This window comes from Rhipicephalus microplus, chromosome 4 (genome assembly GCF_043290135.1).
Source record: "Rhipicephalus microplus isolate Deutch F79 chromosome 4, USDA_Rmic, whole genome shotgun sequence".
In the NCBI taxonomy this organism is placed as follows: Eukaryota; Metazoa; Arthropoda; class Arachnida; order Ixodida; family Ixodidae; genus Rhipicephalus; species Rhipicephalus microplus.
Window position 1 is genome coordinate 167,452,542 of NC_134703.1, and position 19,703 is coordinate 167,472,244.

At 43.7% G+C, this 19,703-nt stretch overlaps 1 protein-coding gene across 1 annotated transcript in view; it reads left to right on the forward strand.

Annotated features, from left to right (window-relative positions):
• LOC119172946 (uncharacterized) overlaps window positions 1–19,703 on the forward strand; it is a 48,797-nt gene that overhangs the window by 20,483 nt on the left and 8,611 nt on the right. The window contains exon 6 of the mRNA XM_075893204.1: window positions 6,054–6,140. Coding sequence (XP_075749319.1) covers window positions 6,054–6,140 — 87 coding nt within the window. The remainder of the gene's footprint in view (window positions 1–6,053; window positions 6,141–19,703) is intronic.

Here is a 19,703-nt window from a genome sequence, read left to right on the forward strand (position 1 = left end):
ACGCACAAAGACATAAACAAACACATGCACAAACACCAACGTACACACATGAACACGGACGTACGCAAAAAGATACGCACATGCAACCACGCATGACTGCCGACACACGCACTGACACAAACACGCATATACAATGATACAAACTCACACGCACAGACATGAACGAAGCCACGCATGTCATCATCATCAGCCCGACTACGTCTGCTGCCGGACAAAGGCTTCTCCCATGTTGCGCCATTCAACTCAATCCTATGCTTGCTGCTGCCACTTCCCCCACAAGCTTCCTAATGTCATCTGTCTACCTAACATTCTGACTCCCCTCACCCGCTCGCCCTCACAAGGAACCTAGTGAGTTACCTTTAATGGCCAGCGGTTATCCTGCCTACGCGCGCTACGTCCCGAGCCCATGTCCCTTTTTTCTTCTTGATTTCAACTATGATATCCTTATACCCCATTTTGTTCCCTGACACACTCTGCCCTCTTCTATAATTTTCCTTTCCATCGCTCGCTGCGTCGTCCTCAAATTAAACTGAACTCTCCTTAAAAGCCTCCAGGTTTCTGCTCCGAAATTATGTACCGGCAAGGTGCAGCTCTCATATGCCTTCCTCTTGAGGGATAGTGGCAATCTACCTGTCATGATTTGTGAATCCTTACCGAATGTGCTCCACCCCATTCTTATTCTTTTAGTTACTTCAGTCTCGTGGTTCTGCTCCGCGGTTACTACCTGTCTTAAGTAGACGTACTCTGTTACAACTTCCAGTGCACTGCTACCTATATCGAAGCGCTGCTCTCTTCCGAGGTTGTTGTACATTACTTTCGTTTTTGAAAAATAATTTTAAGACCTACCTTTGTGCTCTCCTTAACTAATTCAATAATGATGAAGTGCAATTCCTCCCGGAGTCACTCAACAGTGCAATGTTATCTGTATAGGGCAGATTGCTAAGGTACTCCCCATTAACTCTTATTTCCAACTTATGCTATTTTAGGCCTCGGAAAACCACCTGGAAGCACGCAGTAAATAGCATTGGGGACATTGTATCCCCTTGTCTCGAACCCTTTTTTATTGGTATTCGGTCGTTTTCTTCATGAAGCACTATGGTGGCAGTTGATCCGCTGTATAGATTTCTTACAGTATGTTTGTATATGTTTCGTCGACGCCCTGATTCCGCAGTGTCTGAATTACTGCTGATATCTCGATCTACTGAATCAAATGCCTTTTTGTAACCTATAAGGCTCTGCATTGTGGATGAGTGTGTTCGGAGCATTTCTTTATCACCTGATTGATAGTATGAATGTGGTCGATTGGTGAGTAACCTGTCCGAAATTCTGCTTGTTCCTTTGGTTGATTATATAATTCTAACGTTGTCTTAACTCTGTTAGCGATTATTTTTGTAAATAGCTTGTATGCGGCAGAGAGAAACCTGATTAGCCTGGCCTGAAATTCTTGAAGTATTTGTCATACCCTTTCTTATAAAATAAGATTTTGTTAGCATTCTTCCAAGATTCTGATACCTTACCCGTCAGGAGACAATTCGTAAGCAGGGTGGCTAGTTTTTGAAACACAATCTGTCCTCCGTCTTTCAGCAGATCTAATGTTACCTGATCCTCACTTTGCACCCCTCCCCCCTCCAGGCGTTCCTGACTTCTTCTGGTATTACTGTTGGGTTGTTATCTGGATTACTGCTAATTCGTACATTATGCATGGTCGTGGTGGTCCCGGCTACTGTACAGATGTCTGTAAGACTCCCCTGCTATTTTAGCTGTCCTTTCCATATTAGTAACATTGCCTGCCTTGTCCCATTAGTCCATGCATCTGGTTTTTGCCTATCCCAAGTTTTCTCTTCACCGCTTTGACGCTTCCTTCGTTCTTTAGAGCATGTTTATTTCTCGTTTGAGGCTTGCATGCTTTGACATTTCTTAATAAGGTTCTTTGTATCCTGGGACAGCCTGCTAGTGTCCTATCAAACTACCGTACTTCAAACTTCCACTGCGCCCTTCGTTATGATACTCGTCAGATTATCATTCATTGCGCCAACGCTAAGGCTGGTATCCTTCATAACAGCCGAGTACCTTTTCTGAAGCTAGACTCTTAATGCCTATACTTTCCCTCTCAGTGCTAGCTCATTGATTGACTTCTTGTGCATCATTTCTTGTCGTTCTATCTTCAAGTCTAGACGAACTTGAGACCTTACCATTATAAGGTCACTGCATCGTACCTTGTCAAGCACTTCCGCATCCTGCAGGATGCCTGGGTGTGCGCTCAGCATAAAGTCTATTTCGTTCTTACTTTCACCATTAAGGCTCCTTCATGTCCACGTACGGTTCACTCGTTTTCGGTAGAAGTTATTCAAGATTCTTAAGCTATTGCGTTCTGTGAATTATGTGAATAACTCACCAGAGAAGGATTGGACACGCCGGTGCATTATCTGGCCACTACCTGCCACATGTATACGCTAATTAACCCTCGGTCCTCAGTCCCCAGCGGCTACGGAAGAACTGACCACGGCGGTGGTCAGATTTGCGACAAGCGTGTACAATGATACAAACACGCACAACACCAACGTACGCAGAAAGACACAAACACATACAAATTTACGCATGTACAATCACACAAAGAGTCACAAACAAACCCTGCACGCACAAACAGCAAACGTACGAACAAAGACAGACAGAAACTCACATGCATGTACAATCATCACACAAACACGCACGTACACATGCACAAACACCGACGCACACAGACGCACGTAGGAAGACACAAACACACAAACGCACGCACAACCACAGACACGCACGCATAAGCGTGTTCTCATGCATATTCGCTGCACTGACATACACACGTGCGCAAAACCACACAGATGGTGTTGCACAAACACACACAGTCACGAACACACACACCGTCGAAGCCAATCATTTTTACCGCTGTTGAGCGACACCGCAGCTGTAACCGAGGAATACATAGTCACACTAGCTGAGTGCTAGGCGACGTGTTCATGATCTTCCGATTCAGGGATTGAGGCAGGCTCATACCATCTAATACAACAAGTCCAGGCTCATGATGAGAACATTGTTATCTCCTACTGCAAGCAGAGATCCACTACAGAGCCACAACCAGCTCAGACTAAAGCCCTGTACCTACGAAGTATATAGGGGCTTTACCACAGACAATCGGGTATGCGAGAGCGCGTTCCACAAAACACTGTTTCCATTCATACACAGCACAGGCACACATATACATCATACACAAAATTTGCGTCGTGTGTAATGAAGGGACTCACTGACTAAATAAATAAACAAATAAATAAATAAATAAATAAAAATTGGCACATCCCTTGTGCAGTGGAAATCGATGATATTCGAAGCACGAAAGAGAAACGTTGACATGTCACTATAAAATCAGCCCAACATTACAAGGCGGAAGAAAATTATGCCGTACCATCAATTCCATGTCATTATTATTATGTTCGCTCTTGGCATTTGTGTTCATCGTCCATTCACGTCATGTAATGCCGAATTCGGTATATGTGAAGCTAGTGAGACGGCCGCGAGCGCATCATGAGTGTGGTATGTTGTCACGTTCTTACACGACACGCATGCCATGATTATCATGTTTGAACGTGTCACGTACCTTCGTCGTCTATTCACGTCACCTGATACCAAATTTGGTATATTAGGAGCTAGCGAAACGGCCGCGAGCACGCTATGAGCGTAGCATGTAGTCATGTTTTACATGACATGTATGACATGTATGTCATGACTATCATGTTTGTACGCATCATTTAACTATTTATTAGATCCACATATTATTAAATTTATTAACTATTTATTAGCTCCACATATTATTAAATTTAGTATCACATGACGTCTATTGACGTCATGTGATACTAAATTTGGTATATGTGGAGCTAGTGAAACAGCCGCGAGTGCGCTATGAGCGTATTAAGTCCTATTTTACATGACACGCATGCGATGTTTATCTTGTTTGCATGTGTTATTTACCTTCGTCGTTTATTTACGTTACGTAATACCTAGTTTGGTAAATATGAAGCTAGCGAAACTGCCGCGAGTGCGCCATGAGCGTGGTACGTTGTCATATTATTACATGACATGCATATTATGATTATCATGTTTGCACCAATCATATATCTTTGTCATAAATTGACGTCACGTGACACCGAATTTCGTTTATGTGAAGCTATAGTGAAACGGCCGCGAGCGCACTGTGAGCGTAGCGTGTAGTCATGTTTTACATCAGATTATGTCATGACTATTATGTTTGGATGTGCCATTTACCTTCGTCGTCCGTTCGTGTCCTGTAATACCAAATTTGTTATATGTGAAGCTAGCTAAATGGCCGTGAGCGCAACATGAGCGTGGCGTGTAGTCATGACTTACATGATATGCATGTCATGATTTGCACGTTAAAGTCTGTCGCTTATGTTCGCCATGCAGTCATGTCATACCATACCAGTTTTGCAATATGTCATGTGAACGAAACCACCGCAAGAGCAAGACCATGAAATGTAAATTATGACATTCATGGCATACGTGTCATAATTTTCATGTTATGACTAGTTAGTTATGCTCTTCATACAGTCATGTTACGGCATACGAGTTTTGGAATAGATACCAATATCGAAACGTCCAGGAGAGCTAAATGTTGTAGGGGTTGTACTATGCCTTGTTGACTTCTCCATCTGTGCCTTGAATATATTTATGTCTGTGCCATTACCGTGGTCTTCATCAATCCCGGTGTTTAATGGAAATCGTTTCTTTTGCAATATTACATCATGGTCACTATCAAATAAACTTAAAATTAACCCTAAGAAAACGAAGGTTATAATATTTAGAGCTAGAAATAAATTTCTGAACGTTAAACAAGATATTATTTGTGCAGATCAAAAAATAGATATTGTAGAAGAACATAAAATTCTCGGTGTAACATTTTCATCTCATCTAAGTTGGGACTCTCACGTAAGTCATTTATGCAAGAAACTTTCTTTTACAGCGGGAGCTCTGTCGCGTTGTCGAGAAATTCTCCCTACACAAATAAAAGTCAGCATATATCAAGCACTGTTTCAATCACATATAAGTTACTGCAGTCTGGTTTGGCTTACTACAACTCAACGCAACATCAACAGAATATTGGTTTTGCAGAAGAAAGCTGTCCGTCACATTGCCAACACTGGTTATTTATCACCGACATCGACATATTTTCGCAAGTACAGTATAATTAAAATCCAATATATGTACGAGTTCCGTATCCTACGATCATTTTACATATGTTCTTCTTCATTTAAACAATTTATCGAGTTAACTGCTGCACTGCAACGCAACAGTCATGCTATCAATACTCGTAATGTAGGAGGATGGCTCATACCGCGCTTTCGCACTGACTATAAACTGCAGTCATTGAAATATAACCTCCCATGCATTCTTAAAAAGCATAATCATTTACATAAACCTGCGCTAAATACATTACGTGAAATATTTCTGAATTACTAATGTATTTCAATTATTTGTTAATGTTGTACTACATTTCACTGTATATTGTTGTATATGATTAGCTATCATGCTTTCTATTATTATATTGTGTTGATATTAGTGTTTCGTGTAGTTTACTGCTAGAATTACAGGTGTACTATTGCTTGTACTATTACAGGTGTACTATTGACTGTGTTCCTTGTACTTGTAGTATTAAAAATTTCTTTTCTGTAAATAAATTTTGGTATTCTGTTGGTCTTGTTCGTTGTTAGAGATGTGTTTTAGTCAAAAAATCATTCCCTGTTACGCTTACACAGATATTGTTATATGCTTTGTTTTTGTAAATATTTTTGTACAATGTGTGATATATCTTGTAATTTGGTGCAAATATTTTTACCGGTCACTTGTTGCCATGTCATTGGTCTTCTGGGCCCTAGTCAAGCTGTTTCATTACAGCTTTTAGCCCAGGAGACCATCCAGAATGTAATGTTTTCGTTTATTCTGGAAATAAAAGAAATAATAATAATAATAATAATAACCGTTGTGTTCGTTCTGTCTCGCTTCCTCAGGAGATCGGCCGCATACCTGCGACGTCTGCCACAAGACATTCGCCCTGGCCTGCAACCTGCGTGCGCACATGAAGACGCATCAAGAAGGTACACGCACTCCTCCCACAGCGTCTTTTCTCGTTGTTTCGCTTAATCATTAATGATAAGTTCTGGTCTTTTATACGTGACATAATATGGTACGAATGCAAGGCACGCCATAGGGGGTGACATACGATTAATTTTCACCGTCTGCGGTTACTTAACCTGTGTCGCAGAAATGAGACGAGACAAGCGTAGACTGCGTTTGATTCGAACGACGACGATGACGATGACGAATGACGATGATGATGATGATGATGATGATGATGATGATGATGATGATGATGATGATGATGATGATGATAATAATAATTCCAAACCATGGTTCATACCCACTCAGGGGGATCGGCCAAGAATCGACGAACGAAAAGCAAAAAATCTTCTTTTTTATTATTCCCTCACTAACAGGCGTGCTCTTCCGTGACCGCTGTCTTTTTCTTCTTCTTGTGTTCTTTTCTTCAGTGAATTTAAGTAACGTGCTTCAGCAGGAAGGGTGTTATCGAAATTCACACTCATCGAAATGCGGCTGCGGTTACCGGGAATGAAATCGTTGACTTCGAGCTTTGCAGCACTACACCCTCCGCCCGATAAGTTCAACCTTTCAGATTGTTTCTAATCTCACTTTATGAAGTAGTGGTGCCGAAAGCCACGACGGACCTTATTTCCGGCACCCTCAACTTGTATATTATACTTCAGTAGCACAGACAGAGACATTTCGTTATTTATGTTCTTTTTCTGGGCTCACCGTAACCTCTGTATGTTGTCAGCCCCCAGCGTCGGTCTTATAGGGACACGCCGCATGCAAGACGCATGTAAGTTTGAGTGTCCGGGCTACACTTGCGGGGGACTGCAGCCTACCATGGAAAAACGGCATTTTCACTATAGCCGTGAGTGGGAGCTGCATTTGACTGGCCGCAGGTGTATGTCGATACGACTCCCTAATGTCGCACTTCAGTGTGCCGTGAACCGTGAGGGTGTCAGGCCGATGGTTTTTGAGTGTTTAGTCGTACTGTTGTACGGTAAAAAAGTAGTTTTATTGCGATAGCAATTATATGAACAGTCTCGGCTGGTTTTTTGCCGTCGCCGCCGCCGTCATTCACGTATATGTATATGTAGGTATATATATACAGGCAATATACAGAGAAGGATGTACCAGCCTCCTCTGTCTGCGGATTGAACATCCTTTTTCCAACCGGGGTCGTCTGCACGCGCTTATCTCATGAGCGTACAAATGGGGAGGGGGGGAGGGCCACTTGTGTTCGCACAGCAGACAGGAGCTTCTATGGACTGCGCTGTCAACACGGAAAAAAAAAACGATGCCAAAAGTCTACTTCGAGCGGCCGTGTTCTCTTATGCCAGTGTTTTGTAGAGTTACGTGAGATTAGATCTAAATGAGTTGACTGCCAGCCTCACTTCCTATATCAACACCGTTACTACGCGCGAGCCTTGTCGTTATCTACCATGGCCGCGCATCAGGAAACTTGGTTACTTAGCAAGCGCATGTTTCCTACAATTCTTATTTCTCCCAAATAAGCAAGCCTTGCTTCGCGAAACATTCAAATATGTTGCTATCGCATTCATTGGTTGGCCCTTCTGGCGAAAATGTGACTTTATCATTACCTGTTACAAACTGCTGCGAGTAAACATTTTTTAAAATCTCGTAGGTTTATTCAGGCTATTGGAGTCAGTAAAACACACAATGCATCTAAGAAAATGTCGTGTCTAACGCAAGACTGATGATATCCAACACGCTTCGTTATAAAGGTGTTTGCGAGACACCCGTTGCGAAAAATGGTGCCATTTCAAATACGCGTTTTCTGAACAGATATGCGTGAATTGATTCAAATAAACAGCACTTTCTATGCACGCAAAAAGGCTAACTTATAAGTTAGGGCGCCATTAGGGCGCCAAAAGGGCACCATTATAAGTGCAATTTTATTTCTGGCGAAGGCCAGTTTTGCTATCACTTAGTTTTCCTAAATCAATGAGCCCCTTTCTTTTCATGGCCCTTCTTCAAGATCGCCAGAGGGCACTCGGTCACTTGGTGAACAGAGACGTTGAAGTTTGCTTTGGTGTCGAAATAAAAAAAAAAAAGGTGCCGCGACCATAGTGGCCACTTCCCTCCTTAAGCCGACGAAAAACATTGTAACACAAGTGACCGCCTATGTACAGGTGCAATTGTATTCAAAGGACACACATGCAATAGCGCAAAAAAAAAGAAACGAAGGTTTAAAAAAAGGAAGTACAAAACTAAAGGTCGGAATGTCTAATTTCATTTTACTCATTTTTTCCCCTTAAGCCTTCCTGTCTTTTTTGCGCTCGCATGTGTCTGTGAGATGTAAATATAGTTTGAAGGTGCTCAACAGCATATATATTGTCACGTCGCTCCAGGGGGTGTCGATAAGGTCTATTGATGTCCGAGCAACAGGGCTCTAACCAAGCGCGTCGGTTGGGCTTGTTTGCTAGAGCGGGGGTCCGCGCGCACTTCTTTCTTCTCTGTGGTGTGAGCCTTCACCTTGGCATACGACCCACTACTAGAAGTAGGTGGCAATATATATACATTACAATTTGCCTAATACCTTCCCCTATAACTTCCTTGGCATTATTGTCTGTTAGATCTCATTAATATTCTGTAAAACGCGAAAAACGAGCCCTTAAGTATACACTTGTTTCCCTTATTCATTAACGAGGGTCTCGTACTGGCAGACTTGGTGCCTATAGGTTACATACGGGGGACTATTGGTCAGCTGCCAGTTAGTAATAAGTTCACGTGCTACGTGACGCCAAACAGGCTCATAAAGATTGTACCACATTCGCCGCCATGGCTACTAGTGGCGCTGACTGACACTCCAACGTTTAAATTGACATAGATACCCAATGAAGTGGCTGGGGGGATAGCTGTCGTGGTAGCTCAGTGGTAGAGCATCGAACACGTTATTCGAAGGTCGCACGTTCGGATCCTGCCCACAGCGAGTTATCTTTTCACCCACTTTTCTTTCTACTCATTTACATTACAATTGGCCTAATAATTTCCCCTACCCTATACCTTCCTTGGCATTATTGTCTGTTAGATCTCATTAATATTGTGTAAAACACGAAAAAAACGAGCCTTTAAGTATACACTTGTTTCCCTAATATATATATATATATATATATATATATATATATATATATATATATATATATATATATATATATATATATATATATATATATATATATATATATATATATATATATATATATATTCCAGTAGATTCTCCGTGAGCGGTCACAACGTGGTTTATTTCGACGTTTCGGCCTAGAGTCTGGCCTTCATCAGGATTGAAGGTACAGTTTGTTGGTGTTCAGTTTTATACAATCTCAAATCAGAGGGGGGATTGAGAAAGAAAAAAAGGAAAAAAGAAAAAAAGAAAGAAAAAAAGATGAAAAGAGTATAAGGTGCACTCCCCCGGAGGTGCCCCCTTCCATTCTTCGTTCCACCTCCCCCTCCATCTCTCTACCTTTCTCCTTTTCCCCTTTCTGCTCTCTGCGGTCTGTGTATCCTTTCTTTCACTAACACGTTCTTCCCGACCAGACGGCGCCTCCTAGCTCTGGCGGTTCGGTATGGGGCAAAAAGAGCTTTTTTGAAAGAAAGAGGGGTGCCACGTATTGCCGCAGAGGCTGGCAAGCGGCTGCAATGCGAATTCCTTGCCCGCCTCTGGATTACGCGTGCAGTAGGGGCCTCCCGACTGTGCACATACAGGGTTGCTGTTGGGCATGTCATGCTTGGCACAATTGATTGGGTAGTAAAGAAAAAACAGAAAACAGTCGACAGATGTACTTAGGAAGAGTGGTCACACTTGGCATTGTTTTGAGTTGTCCAGGGCCTTTCGCAGCTGCAGTGCCGTGAACTCAGTTACTATTTTCATTTTTGCCCTTATTGTTTTCTAATGCTTTAATTGCGGCAAGTGTACCAGGATTCTCATTTATTCCTCTATCGAGGGTGTTAAATCGGTGGATAAGGTATTATTCTCGTTGTTCACGTTCTCAATTTGATTTAAATCCCGTCTCTAAGAACGTTACTGATAGTTTGTCGTATGCATGGTCGGGAAGATAGAGATGTTTTGATAGAGGTAGACTTGGGGCTGATTTCGCATGGACTCTGTGATTATTGAAGTGAATCCTAAATGGCGTTTCTGTTTGTCCGATGTACTGCATATTGCACACGTTGCATTCGAGTAGGTATACCACATTAGAGGAATCGCATGTTAGGTTTCCTCGTATTTTAATCGAAAACTTGGATTGTGTGCTGGTTGCTTTGTGTGTTTCTCGCATCGCCTTACATACAAGACATCGTGGCTTTAAACAAGGTCGGCATGAATAATTGGGGGTGATGTATTAGACATAGACAAGAAGTTTATTCAGACAGTCATGGTCTGGGATGAAGGGGCTAAAGGCAGATGCAACTGCCTGACAAAGGACCCCCTACCCATACATTGCTCAGGGGTGAAAAGCCGCGGTACACGCGCAAATACAGGTAACAACATAAGGTAAAAAAAACAAAAAAGAACAGGTGCACAGGCGATCAAAACACAATCGGTAGAATTGTTACCTTCGATACACACTAATGATGCGTGACATGAAAATGTTTATACAAGCCTTGATGATGATCAAAGTTACAAAACAGTATAGAACAAAATAGGAAAAAATCAAAAGACAGCTAATGCACAATATAAAGAGAAGATTGGGAGCTAAACAAGAGGTAATCTTTAACTTTTTTCCGTAGGCTGTATGTAGAACAGTTGTCTTGGATCATATTGGCGATTTCTCGATTATTATACAGAAAATGTGGCATTAAATAGGCTAGTGTCTGAGTACCATATTTAGTTCGGAACATAGGTGTTCCGAGTCTATTTTGCCTTAGGTGATATTGCGAATGTACAGATAACGATGATGAGGACAGGATTTGGGGGTCATGCAAAATTTGCCTGTGTGTATGCATTGCAAGTCTTAGTTGGAATAGCTGATCTATTCTGAGTATATTAAGCTTTGAAAAGGATGGCGCTGTGTGGTCATTTCGCTTAAGATTTTCAATGCAACGGACAGCTCTTTTTTGTAAAATTATTAATCTATCAAAATTTGTTTGAGTAGTGGTACCCCAGATTAGGAGACAGTATTGCAAATGAGAGTGAACGAGGGCGTAATATAACTGCAGTTTCAACCATTTAGGCACCAAGGAGCTAACTTTATACAGTATTGAAATTGACCTGCACATATTTGCATGATCGAATCTTATTTACGTGAGGTGTCCAGCTCATATTCTCTTCAAAAACAACACCTAGAAATTTATAACTAGGAATCTGTTCGATAGCGCAGTTTTGAAATATTATACAGGCATTATGATCGTCAGGCTTATTACGGCTCTTGAAAATAATATATTTAGTTTTTTTTACATTAAGTTGAAGTTGGTTTAGATGCAACCAGTGTGAAAGTTCAGTTAGCCATCTATTAGCTACATTTTGAAGTTCAAGTAGATGTTTACCTGAAAAAAAAGTACTCGTGTCGTCTGCATAGAGAATTATGTCAGGAGTTCGCGGTATGTTCACAATATCATTTATGTAAAGGAGAAAGAATAAAGGTCCCAGAATGGAACGTTGCGGAACGCCATATTTTATTGGCTGAGATTGAGAAGAGTAGCCATTTAGACTAGTGAATTGTACCCTGTCAGATAAGTAACTGCGGATCAAATTTAATACGATACCTCTAACACCGTAGTAAGGGAGTTTGTGAAACAAAATGAAATGCTTTATGGAATCAAATGCCTTTTTGAAGTCTAAAAATATTGCAAGAGTATATTGCTTATGATCCATGTTACTAAGCATTTTTTCTTTAATATCCAAGAGTGCCATTTCAGTTGATTTCTTTTCACGGAACCCGAACTGTTGCCTTGCAAGCATTTGATGGTCACCGAGAAACTTCATTAGTCGTGATTTTAATGTATATTCTAAAGCTTTGGAAAATAAAGGTAGCACGGAAATAGGCTGGTAGTTATTCAAGTCGCCGTGAGAGCCACCTTTGTGGATGACTACCACCTTAGCTATCTTCATGCCATCAGGAAAAATACCAGTGGCAAAAGCTTGATTGCAGATATGCTGCAGTGGGCCACACAGTAATTCGGCGACATGTTTAACTGGTTCTACCTTAATGTCATCGTAACCAGCGGCAGTATTTTTGTTTAAAGACTTCAGGTACGTAAGTATTTCTAATTGACTACAGGGAGTCAAGAAAATAGAGTTCGCAGAGAAAGAAGAAATGTATTTTTGGCAGTCGTTTGCTGCGTCCCTTGTCTGAGCTGCTGCACCCGAGGTTAAGAAAAGATTATTAAATTTATCCGCCAGACGAGCTTCTCTAAACTCAACACCGTCAATTGATAATGCTGAAGGAAGGGAACCTTTTGTTGTTCCTATGAGTGTACGTATTGAGTTCCATGCTTTCTTTGGATTGAAAGAGACCTCTGCAAATCGAGCCTGATAATACTGAATACGGGCTCTCTTCAAATCAGAGTTTAATTTGTTGCGAACTTTTTAATATTCATGTAATATAGATATGTCTCTTATCCTAATGAATTTATGGTATAGTTTATCTCGTTCTCTGATTCTGTTGTAAAGACCTCTGTTAATCCATGGTTTCCTAGACTTTCCGTGCTTTTTATAGTATTGTAGTGGGAAGGCAGCATCATAACAGCGCTTTACATGTTGCAGGAACAGATCATACGATATATTAGGGTTTTGCTCACTGTAGACAATCTCCCAGTCGATACTCTCAATACTAGCATGAAATGCTGACAAGGCATTGGTATTGAAAGAGCGATATGGAACAGGAGCATCGTTAACACTATTTTTTTCTTTCTTAACTGCAGGAAAAAAACAGAATATGGACAAGTGATCGCTCAGATCAGTTGTTATCACACCAGCACTAACGTCGTTTCTATCATAATTAGTTATACATAGGTCTAGCATAGTTTCACTTTCTGCTGTTATTCTAGTAGGCAAACTTATAAAGTTCCTACACGAAAATGATTCGATTACATCTAAAAATTGTCTACTTTGTGGAGTAAGAAGTAACAAATCAATATTAATATCACCGACAAGCACAATGTGCCAATTTCTCAAGGACGCATATTCAAGCATCGAAGTTATAAAACACAGAAATTCTTGAATATCCCCTGAAGGGGGCCGATAAACTGTGACAATCAGGGACATTACACATTGAACGGCAATGGATTCATAATGTGCGCTGACACAACAAAATTCGGGAAGTACGGCATATGAAATATCTTTTTGTATATATAGCGACACACCACCACCCCTACGATTCGGTCTATGCACGCTTTCATGCTTGTATCCTTCGATGAACACTACATCGGACGTGCAAGAGTACCAAGTCTCAGTGAAGGCCAAAAAATTGAACGTATGATCTAAAGAATCAAACAGCATATCAGTTTGCTTGTTTCTCATACTACGTATGTTTAAATGAAAGATCGACATTCTGTCCGGCTCCTTAAAAGAAGGGCCCTGCACAATTGATTTAAAAGTTTGGGCGTCATAATATATGGCTTCATGGAATATAGCCATTGAGGGGGATAACTGAAAATTAAAGTAACGTAAGTGATAGAAGACACGGTTCAACGAATCTTATCTAGGTCGCTTTCGCTGTCTATGCGCAATGCTCGATCACCGGGCACCTTGCGCACAAACAATTTGCCGGATTTTTGCCACGCGAACTGATAATGGTATTCCTCTGCCTTCGCCTTCATTAGCTAGAGAAGTTTCTGGTTCTGTGGCGTCAGATTGTCAAGAAAATACACGTTAGAGCTAGCAGTTTTCAATTCGACCTTCTTAGCCATCCACTGGTCACGTGTTGCTCGTGACACGAAACGAACAAGCACAACAGGAACTTTGCCGGTTTTTGGTGGAAGTCTGTGTATGCCTTCGACTTCAGAGCTTGTCAGTTCAGGAAGGGTAAGCTTAACTGCTAAGTTATTGAGCTTACCGAGCAAATTTTCATTCTGGGTGACAGGCATGCCGTGAATTTCAATATTTTGGCGTCTACTGTATTGCTCTAGAGCATTAACCTGCTTTTGCAGCTCATGGACGTTTTTAGTGGTGTCGGACAACTGGGCAGAATGCACCTGTTTTTTGAGGATTGCTATTTCAGCTGATTGCTTTTGCATTTCAACGAGCACTGCATCATATTTATCAGACAAATGCTGAACTGACAGCTCCAATTTGTCGACTGTATCTTTTACTTTCATTAGTGCATCCACCTTTTTCTGTATGTCTGGTATTTGGGCCAGCTTCCTATTAATTTCGATCAGTACTTTCTCGAACGACGAATTATGCTCTCCGGTGTGGCTCTTATCGCCACGTGCACTTCGGACCGCCGAAACCAGGCATGTCTGGCACTTCCATGTTTTCTTTGCGGCATCATCTTTTTTGAAGGTCGTTTTGCTCATTCCCGAGCATGCTCCCAGGTGATAGCCATATTTGCATTCAGAGCAGGTTGTATATGAGCCGCTCTCTAAGAGAGGCTCATTACAGACTAAGCAGGCATCAGACTGACATCTCGAACTGGGCAAAATCACAGATTCAACAGTATCAGCGGTCACAAAAAGGAAGATACAATGATCAGGAAATTCTTGCAACAGCGGTGGCGGCGGTGACAAACAGCGTCAAATTAGGGAAATGTAAATACAGTTTACACCAACCCGCAAAGTCAGACAGGAGCAGTTAGTGACGAGCCAATGTTCCGTAGCCGCCACCGCTGAGCAAATGGTCCTCCGGTGTCTGAGTTGTGCCTTTTGAAGGTGCGTCTCGATGACGTAGTTCACAAAGGGGGCGTTGTCGATTCTTGATATGGACCCGGGATTCTTGATATGGCGTCGAAGAAGGTAAGGTGGCAGCAGGCGCCGATCCGCAAACACGCTTTCGCCGGGGCTGCAAAGTCAGACAGGAGCAGTTAGTGACGAGCCAATGTTCCGTAGCCGCCACCGCTGAGCAAATGGTCCTCCGGTGTCTGAGTTGTGCCTTTTGAAGGTGCGTCTCGATGACGTAGTTCACAAAGGGGGCGTTGTCGATTCTTGATATGGACCCGGGATTCTTGATATGGCGTCGAAGAAGGTAAGGTGGCAGCAGGCGCCGATCCGCAAACACGCTTTCCCGGGGCTGCAAAGTCAGACAGGAGCAGTTAGTGACGAGCCAATGTTCCGTAGCCGCCACCGCTGAGCAAAATCCCTATATCGCACCAACGCAACCCTATATCGCAAACCCTATATCGCAAACCAACGGATCGACAACAATACCTCCATTACCAAAGCGATCACCCACGCCACTGTAAAAACAGTATTACATACAGCCAGGCTCACCGGTTTAAGCGAATCGGCTCTAGAGACACTGAATTTGACACGAGCTCACAGAGGCTAAAACTTATGCTCGAGAAACAAGAATACCCCCCTCCCCCCCCCCCCCCCCCCCATGTAATTGATGACACTGTTCAAAAAGCGAGAAAACTAAAGCGTGAAGACTTACTTATGAAGCGACCACCGCAAGAAGACCCACAACGAACAGACCTCTGCTTGACTTACAGCACAAACTTCCCCAATGTAGAAAAAATCCTTAAACGAGATTACAACATTCTGGAACAAAGTGAAAGTCTGAAACGCGCATTCCCATCCGCTCCAGGCGTCGTTTGCCGACGACCACGTAACCTCAAAGACACACTTGTCCACTCTCAAATTAATACATCACCCCCCAATTATTCATGCCGACCTTGTTTAAAGCCACGATGTCTTGTATGTAAGGCGATGCGAGAAACACACAAAGCAACCAGCACACAATCCAAGTTTTCAATTAACATACTAGGAAACCTAACATGCGATTCCTCTAATGTGGTATACCTACTCGAATGCAACGTGTGCAATATGCAGTACATCGGACAAACAGAAACGCCATTTAGGATTCACTTCAATAATCACAGAGTCCATGCGAAATCAGCCCCAAGTCTACCTCTATCAAAACATCTCTATCTTCCCGACCATGCATACGACAAACTATCAGTAACGTTCTTAGAGACGGGATTTAAATCAAATTGAGAACGTGAACAACGAGAATAATACCTTATCCACCGATTTAACACCCTCGATAGAGGAATAAATGAGAATCCTGGTACACTTGCCGCAATTAAAGCATTAGAAAACAATAAGGGCAAAAATGAAAATAGTAACTGAGTTCACGGCACTGCAGCTGCGAAAGGCCCTGGACAACTCAAAACAATGCCAAGTGTGACCACTCTTCCTAAGTACATCTGTCGACTGTTTTCTGTTTTTTCTTTACTACCCAATCAATTGTGCCAAGCATGACATGCCCAACAGCAACCCTGTGCACAGTCGGGAGGCCCCTACTGCACGCGTAATCCAGAGGCGGGCAAGGAATTCGCATTGCAGCCGCTTGCCAGCCTCTGCGGCAATACGTGGCACCCCTCTTTCTTTCAAAAAAGCTCTTTTTGCCCCACACCGAACCGCCAGAGCTAGGAGGCGCCGTCTGGTCGGGAAGAACGTGTTAGTGAAAGAAAGGATACACAGACCGCAGAGAGCAGAAAGGGGAAAAGGAGAAAGGTAGAGAGATGGAGGGGGAGGTGGAACGAAGAGTGGAAGGGGGCACCTCCGGGGGAGTGCACCTTATACTCTTTTCATCTTTTTTTCTTTCTTTTTTTCTTTTTCCTTTTTTTTCTTTCTCAATCCCCCCTCTGATTTGAGATTGTATAAAACTGAACACCAACAAACTGTACCTTCAATCCTGATGAAGGCCAGACTCTAGGCCGAAACGTCGAAATAAACCACGTTGTGACCGCTCACTAGTGGGCATGAGTCTGTGAGATGTAAATAAAATTTGAAGTTGCTCAACAGGAAATTATATATATATATATATATATATATATATATATATATATATATATATATATATATATATATATATATATATATATATATATATATCCCAGAGACGAGCGAGTGGGCTCTGATGTATATTCTGATATTCTGGCACAATTTCAGCTGAGTAGGACTTGCTGTTGGGCAACTTCAAACTTCATTTACATCTCACAGTCACATGCGAGCGCAGAAAAGACAGAAATGCTTAAGGAAGTATATATATATATATATTGTTATGGCGTTTATTAGCCGGCACACAGCGAGTCTACACAATGGCGACAGTAACGGCCAAAACACGGGGTCTCCGCGCGAGCGGCGTTCTCTTTGGGCAGACCCACTAGAAAGCACATAAGAGTTCGACCCACTTCAGTGTTCGGCGGCTTCTGTACAATTACCCCGGGGTCGAAGAGGGAGCCACCTGGCGACCTAACAGCTTGTCACTACGAGCGGGTCATAGTAAGCCTTCAGACGCTCCACGTTGACTATGTCGCGCCCGCGGCGGCGCATGTCCGAAGATTGTTCAATTGGCTCGATAAGATAGTTGACCGGAGATGTGCGCTCGATCACACGGTAGGGACCTTCATATTTCGGGAGTAGTTTGGAAGAAAGGCCAGCTACAGAGGTCGGGATTGAGAGCCATACAAGGGAACCAGGAAGGAAGGTGGGCTCAGAAGTGGCGGAGCCATCACGAATACTCTTCTGCCGCTCTTGCTCATGCGTCGTAAAAGTCTTGGCAAGCTCGCGACACTCTTCAGCAAGCCTGGCGGTCTCGGAAATAGGTGTACACTCAGATGGATCCGGCGTGTACGGGAGTATCGTGTCGATGGTGTGTGACGGGTGCCTTCCGTACAGCAAAAAGAAAGGTGAAAAACCAGTCGTGCTCTGAGGGGCGGTGTTGTAGGCGTAAGTGACGAAGGGCAGTACGGTATCCCAATTCGTGTGGTTGGCGGCGACGTACATCGACAGCATGTCGCCGAGGGTGCGGTTAAAGCGTTCGGTCAGACCATTCGTCTGCGGGTGGTAAGCAGTAGTTTTGCGATGGACAGAATGGCACTCAGTGAGAATGGCATCGACGACTTCTGACAAGAAGACACGGCCTCAATCGCTGAGAAGCTCCTGGGGTGGACCGTGGCGCAATATAAATCGATGTAGTAGGAAGGACGCAACATCACGCGCAGTAGCCGCAGGGAGAGCGGCGGTTTCGGCGTATCGCGTTAAATGATCTACGGCGACGATGGCCCAGCGGTTGCCAGTGGACGTCAGAGGAAGTGGTCCGTACAAATCGATACCTATGCGCCCAAACGGACGGTCAGGGCAAGGTAGCGGTTGCAGACCGGCTGGTGACATGTGTGCGGACGGTTTGCGGCGTTGGCAAGCGAGACAGGAGCGAACAAACTGCTGGACGTAGCGGTACATCCCGCGCAAGAAGTAGCGTTGTCTAATGCGATGGTAGGTTTTGAATACCCCAGAGTGCGCGCACTGTGGATCAGAATGGAAGGATTTACATATCTCCGACCGCAGACTGCGGGGTATCACGAGTAGCCACTGCCGGCCATCGGCGTCGTAATTGCGTCGGTGTAGGAGGCCGTCACGAATGGCGAAATGGTGAGCTCGACGACGCAAGGCACGCGTGGATGGCGTTGTGGACGGATCAGAGAGCAAGTCGATCAGTTGGGCGATCCAATTATCCTTTCGCTGTTCGGTAGCGATGATGTCAACATCAATGGCAGAAACAACAACCGAGGATACTGAGCAGAGCACGTTAGCTTCAGGCAGAGGGGAGCGCGAGAGGGCGTCGGCGTCAGCATGCTGGCGTCCGTTGCGGTAGAGGACGCGGATGTCGTAGTCTTGTAAGCGAAGAGCCCAACGGGCGAGGCGGCCTGAGGGATCCTTCAATGATGACAGCCAGCATAGTGCATGATGGTCAGTGACGACATCGAATGGGCGACCATACAAATAAGGTCGAAACTTTGTAAGAGCCCAGACGATTGCCAGGCACTCTTTTTCCGTGACGGTGTAGTTTGTCTCGGCTCTTGTGAGCGTACGGCTTGCATATGCCACAACATAATCAGGGAACCCGGGTTTGCGCTGCGCCAGGACAGCGCCGAGGCCTACACTACACCACTGGCGTCCGTGTGCACTTCTGTTGGGGCCGTAGGGTCATAGTGGCGGAGAATGGGAGGAGACGTCAACAAGTGGCGGAGCTTCAAGAACGCGTCGTCGCACTCTGACGACCACGAATTGAGGGGCCCGTTACTTCCGAGGAGCTTCGTCAGCGGTGATATAATCGTGGCGAAGTTTCGTATAAAGCGTCGGAAGTATGAGCACAGGCCCACGAAACTACGCAGTTCTTTGACGGACGCAGGTTTTGGGAATTCGGCCACGGCCCGAAGCTTGGCTGGGTCAGGAAGGATGCCATCCTTGGACACGACGTACCCTAGGATGGTGAGTTGGCGTGCTGCAAAGCGGCACTTCTTCAGATTTAGTTGCAAGCCGGCATTGCTCACACGTGCGAAAACTTCTTTTAGACGTTGGAGATGGGTGGAGAAATCTGGAGCGAAGACAACAACGTCATCGAGGTAACACAAGCACGTGTGCCATTT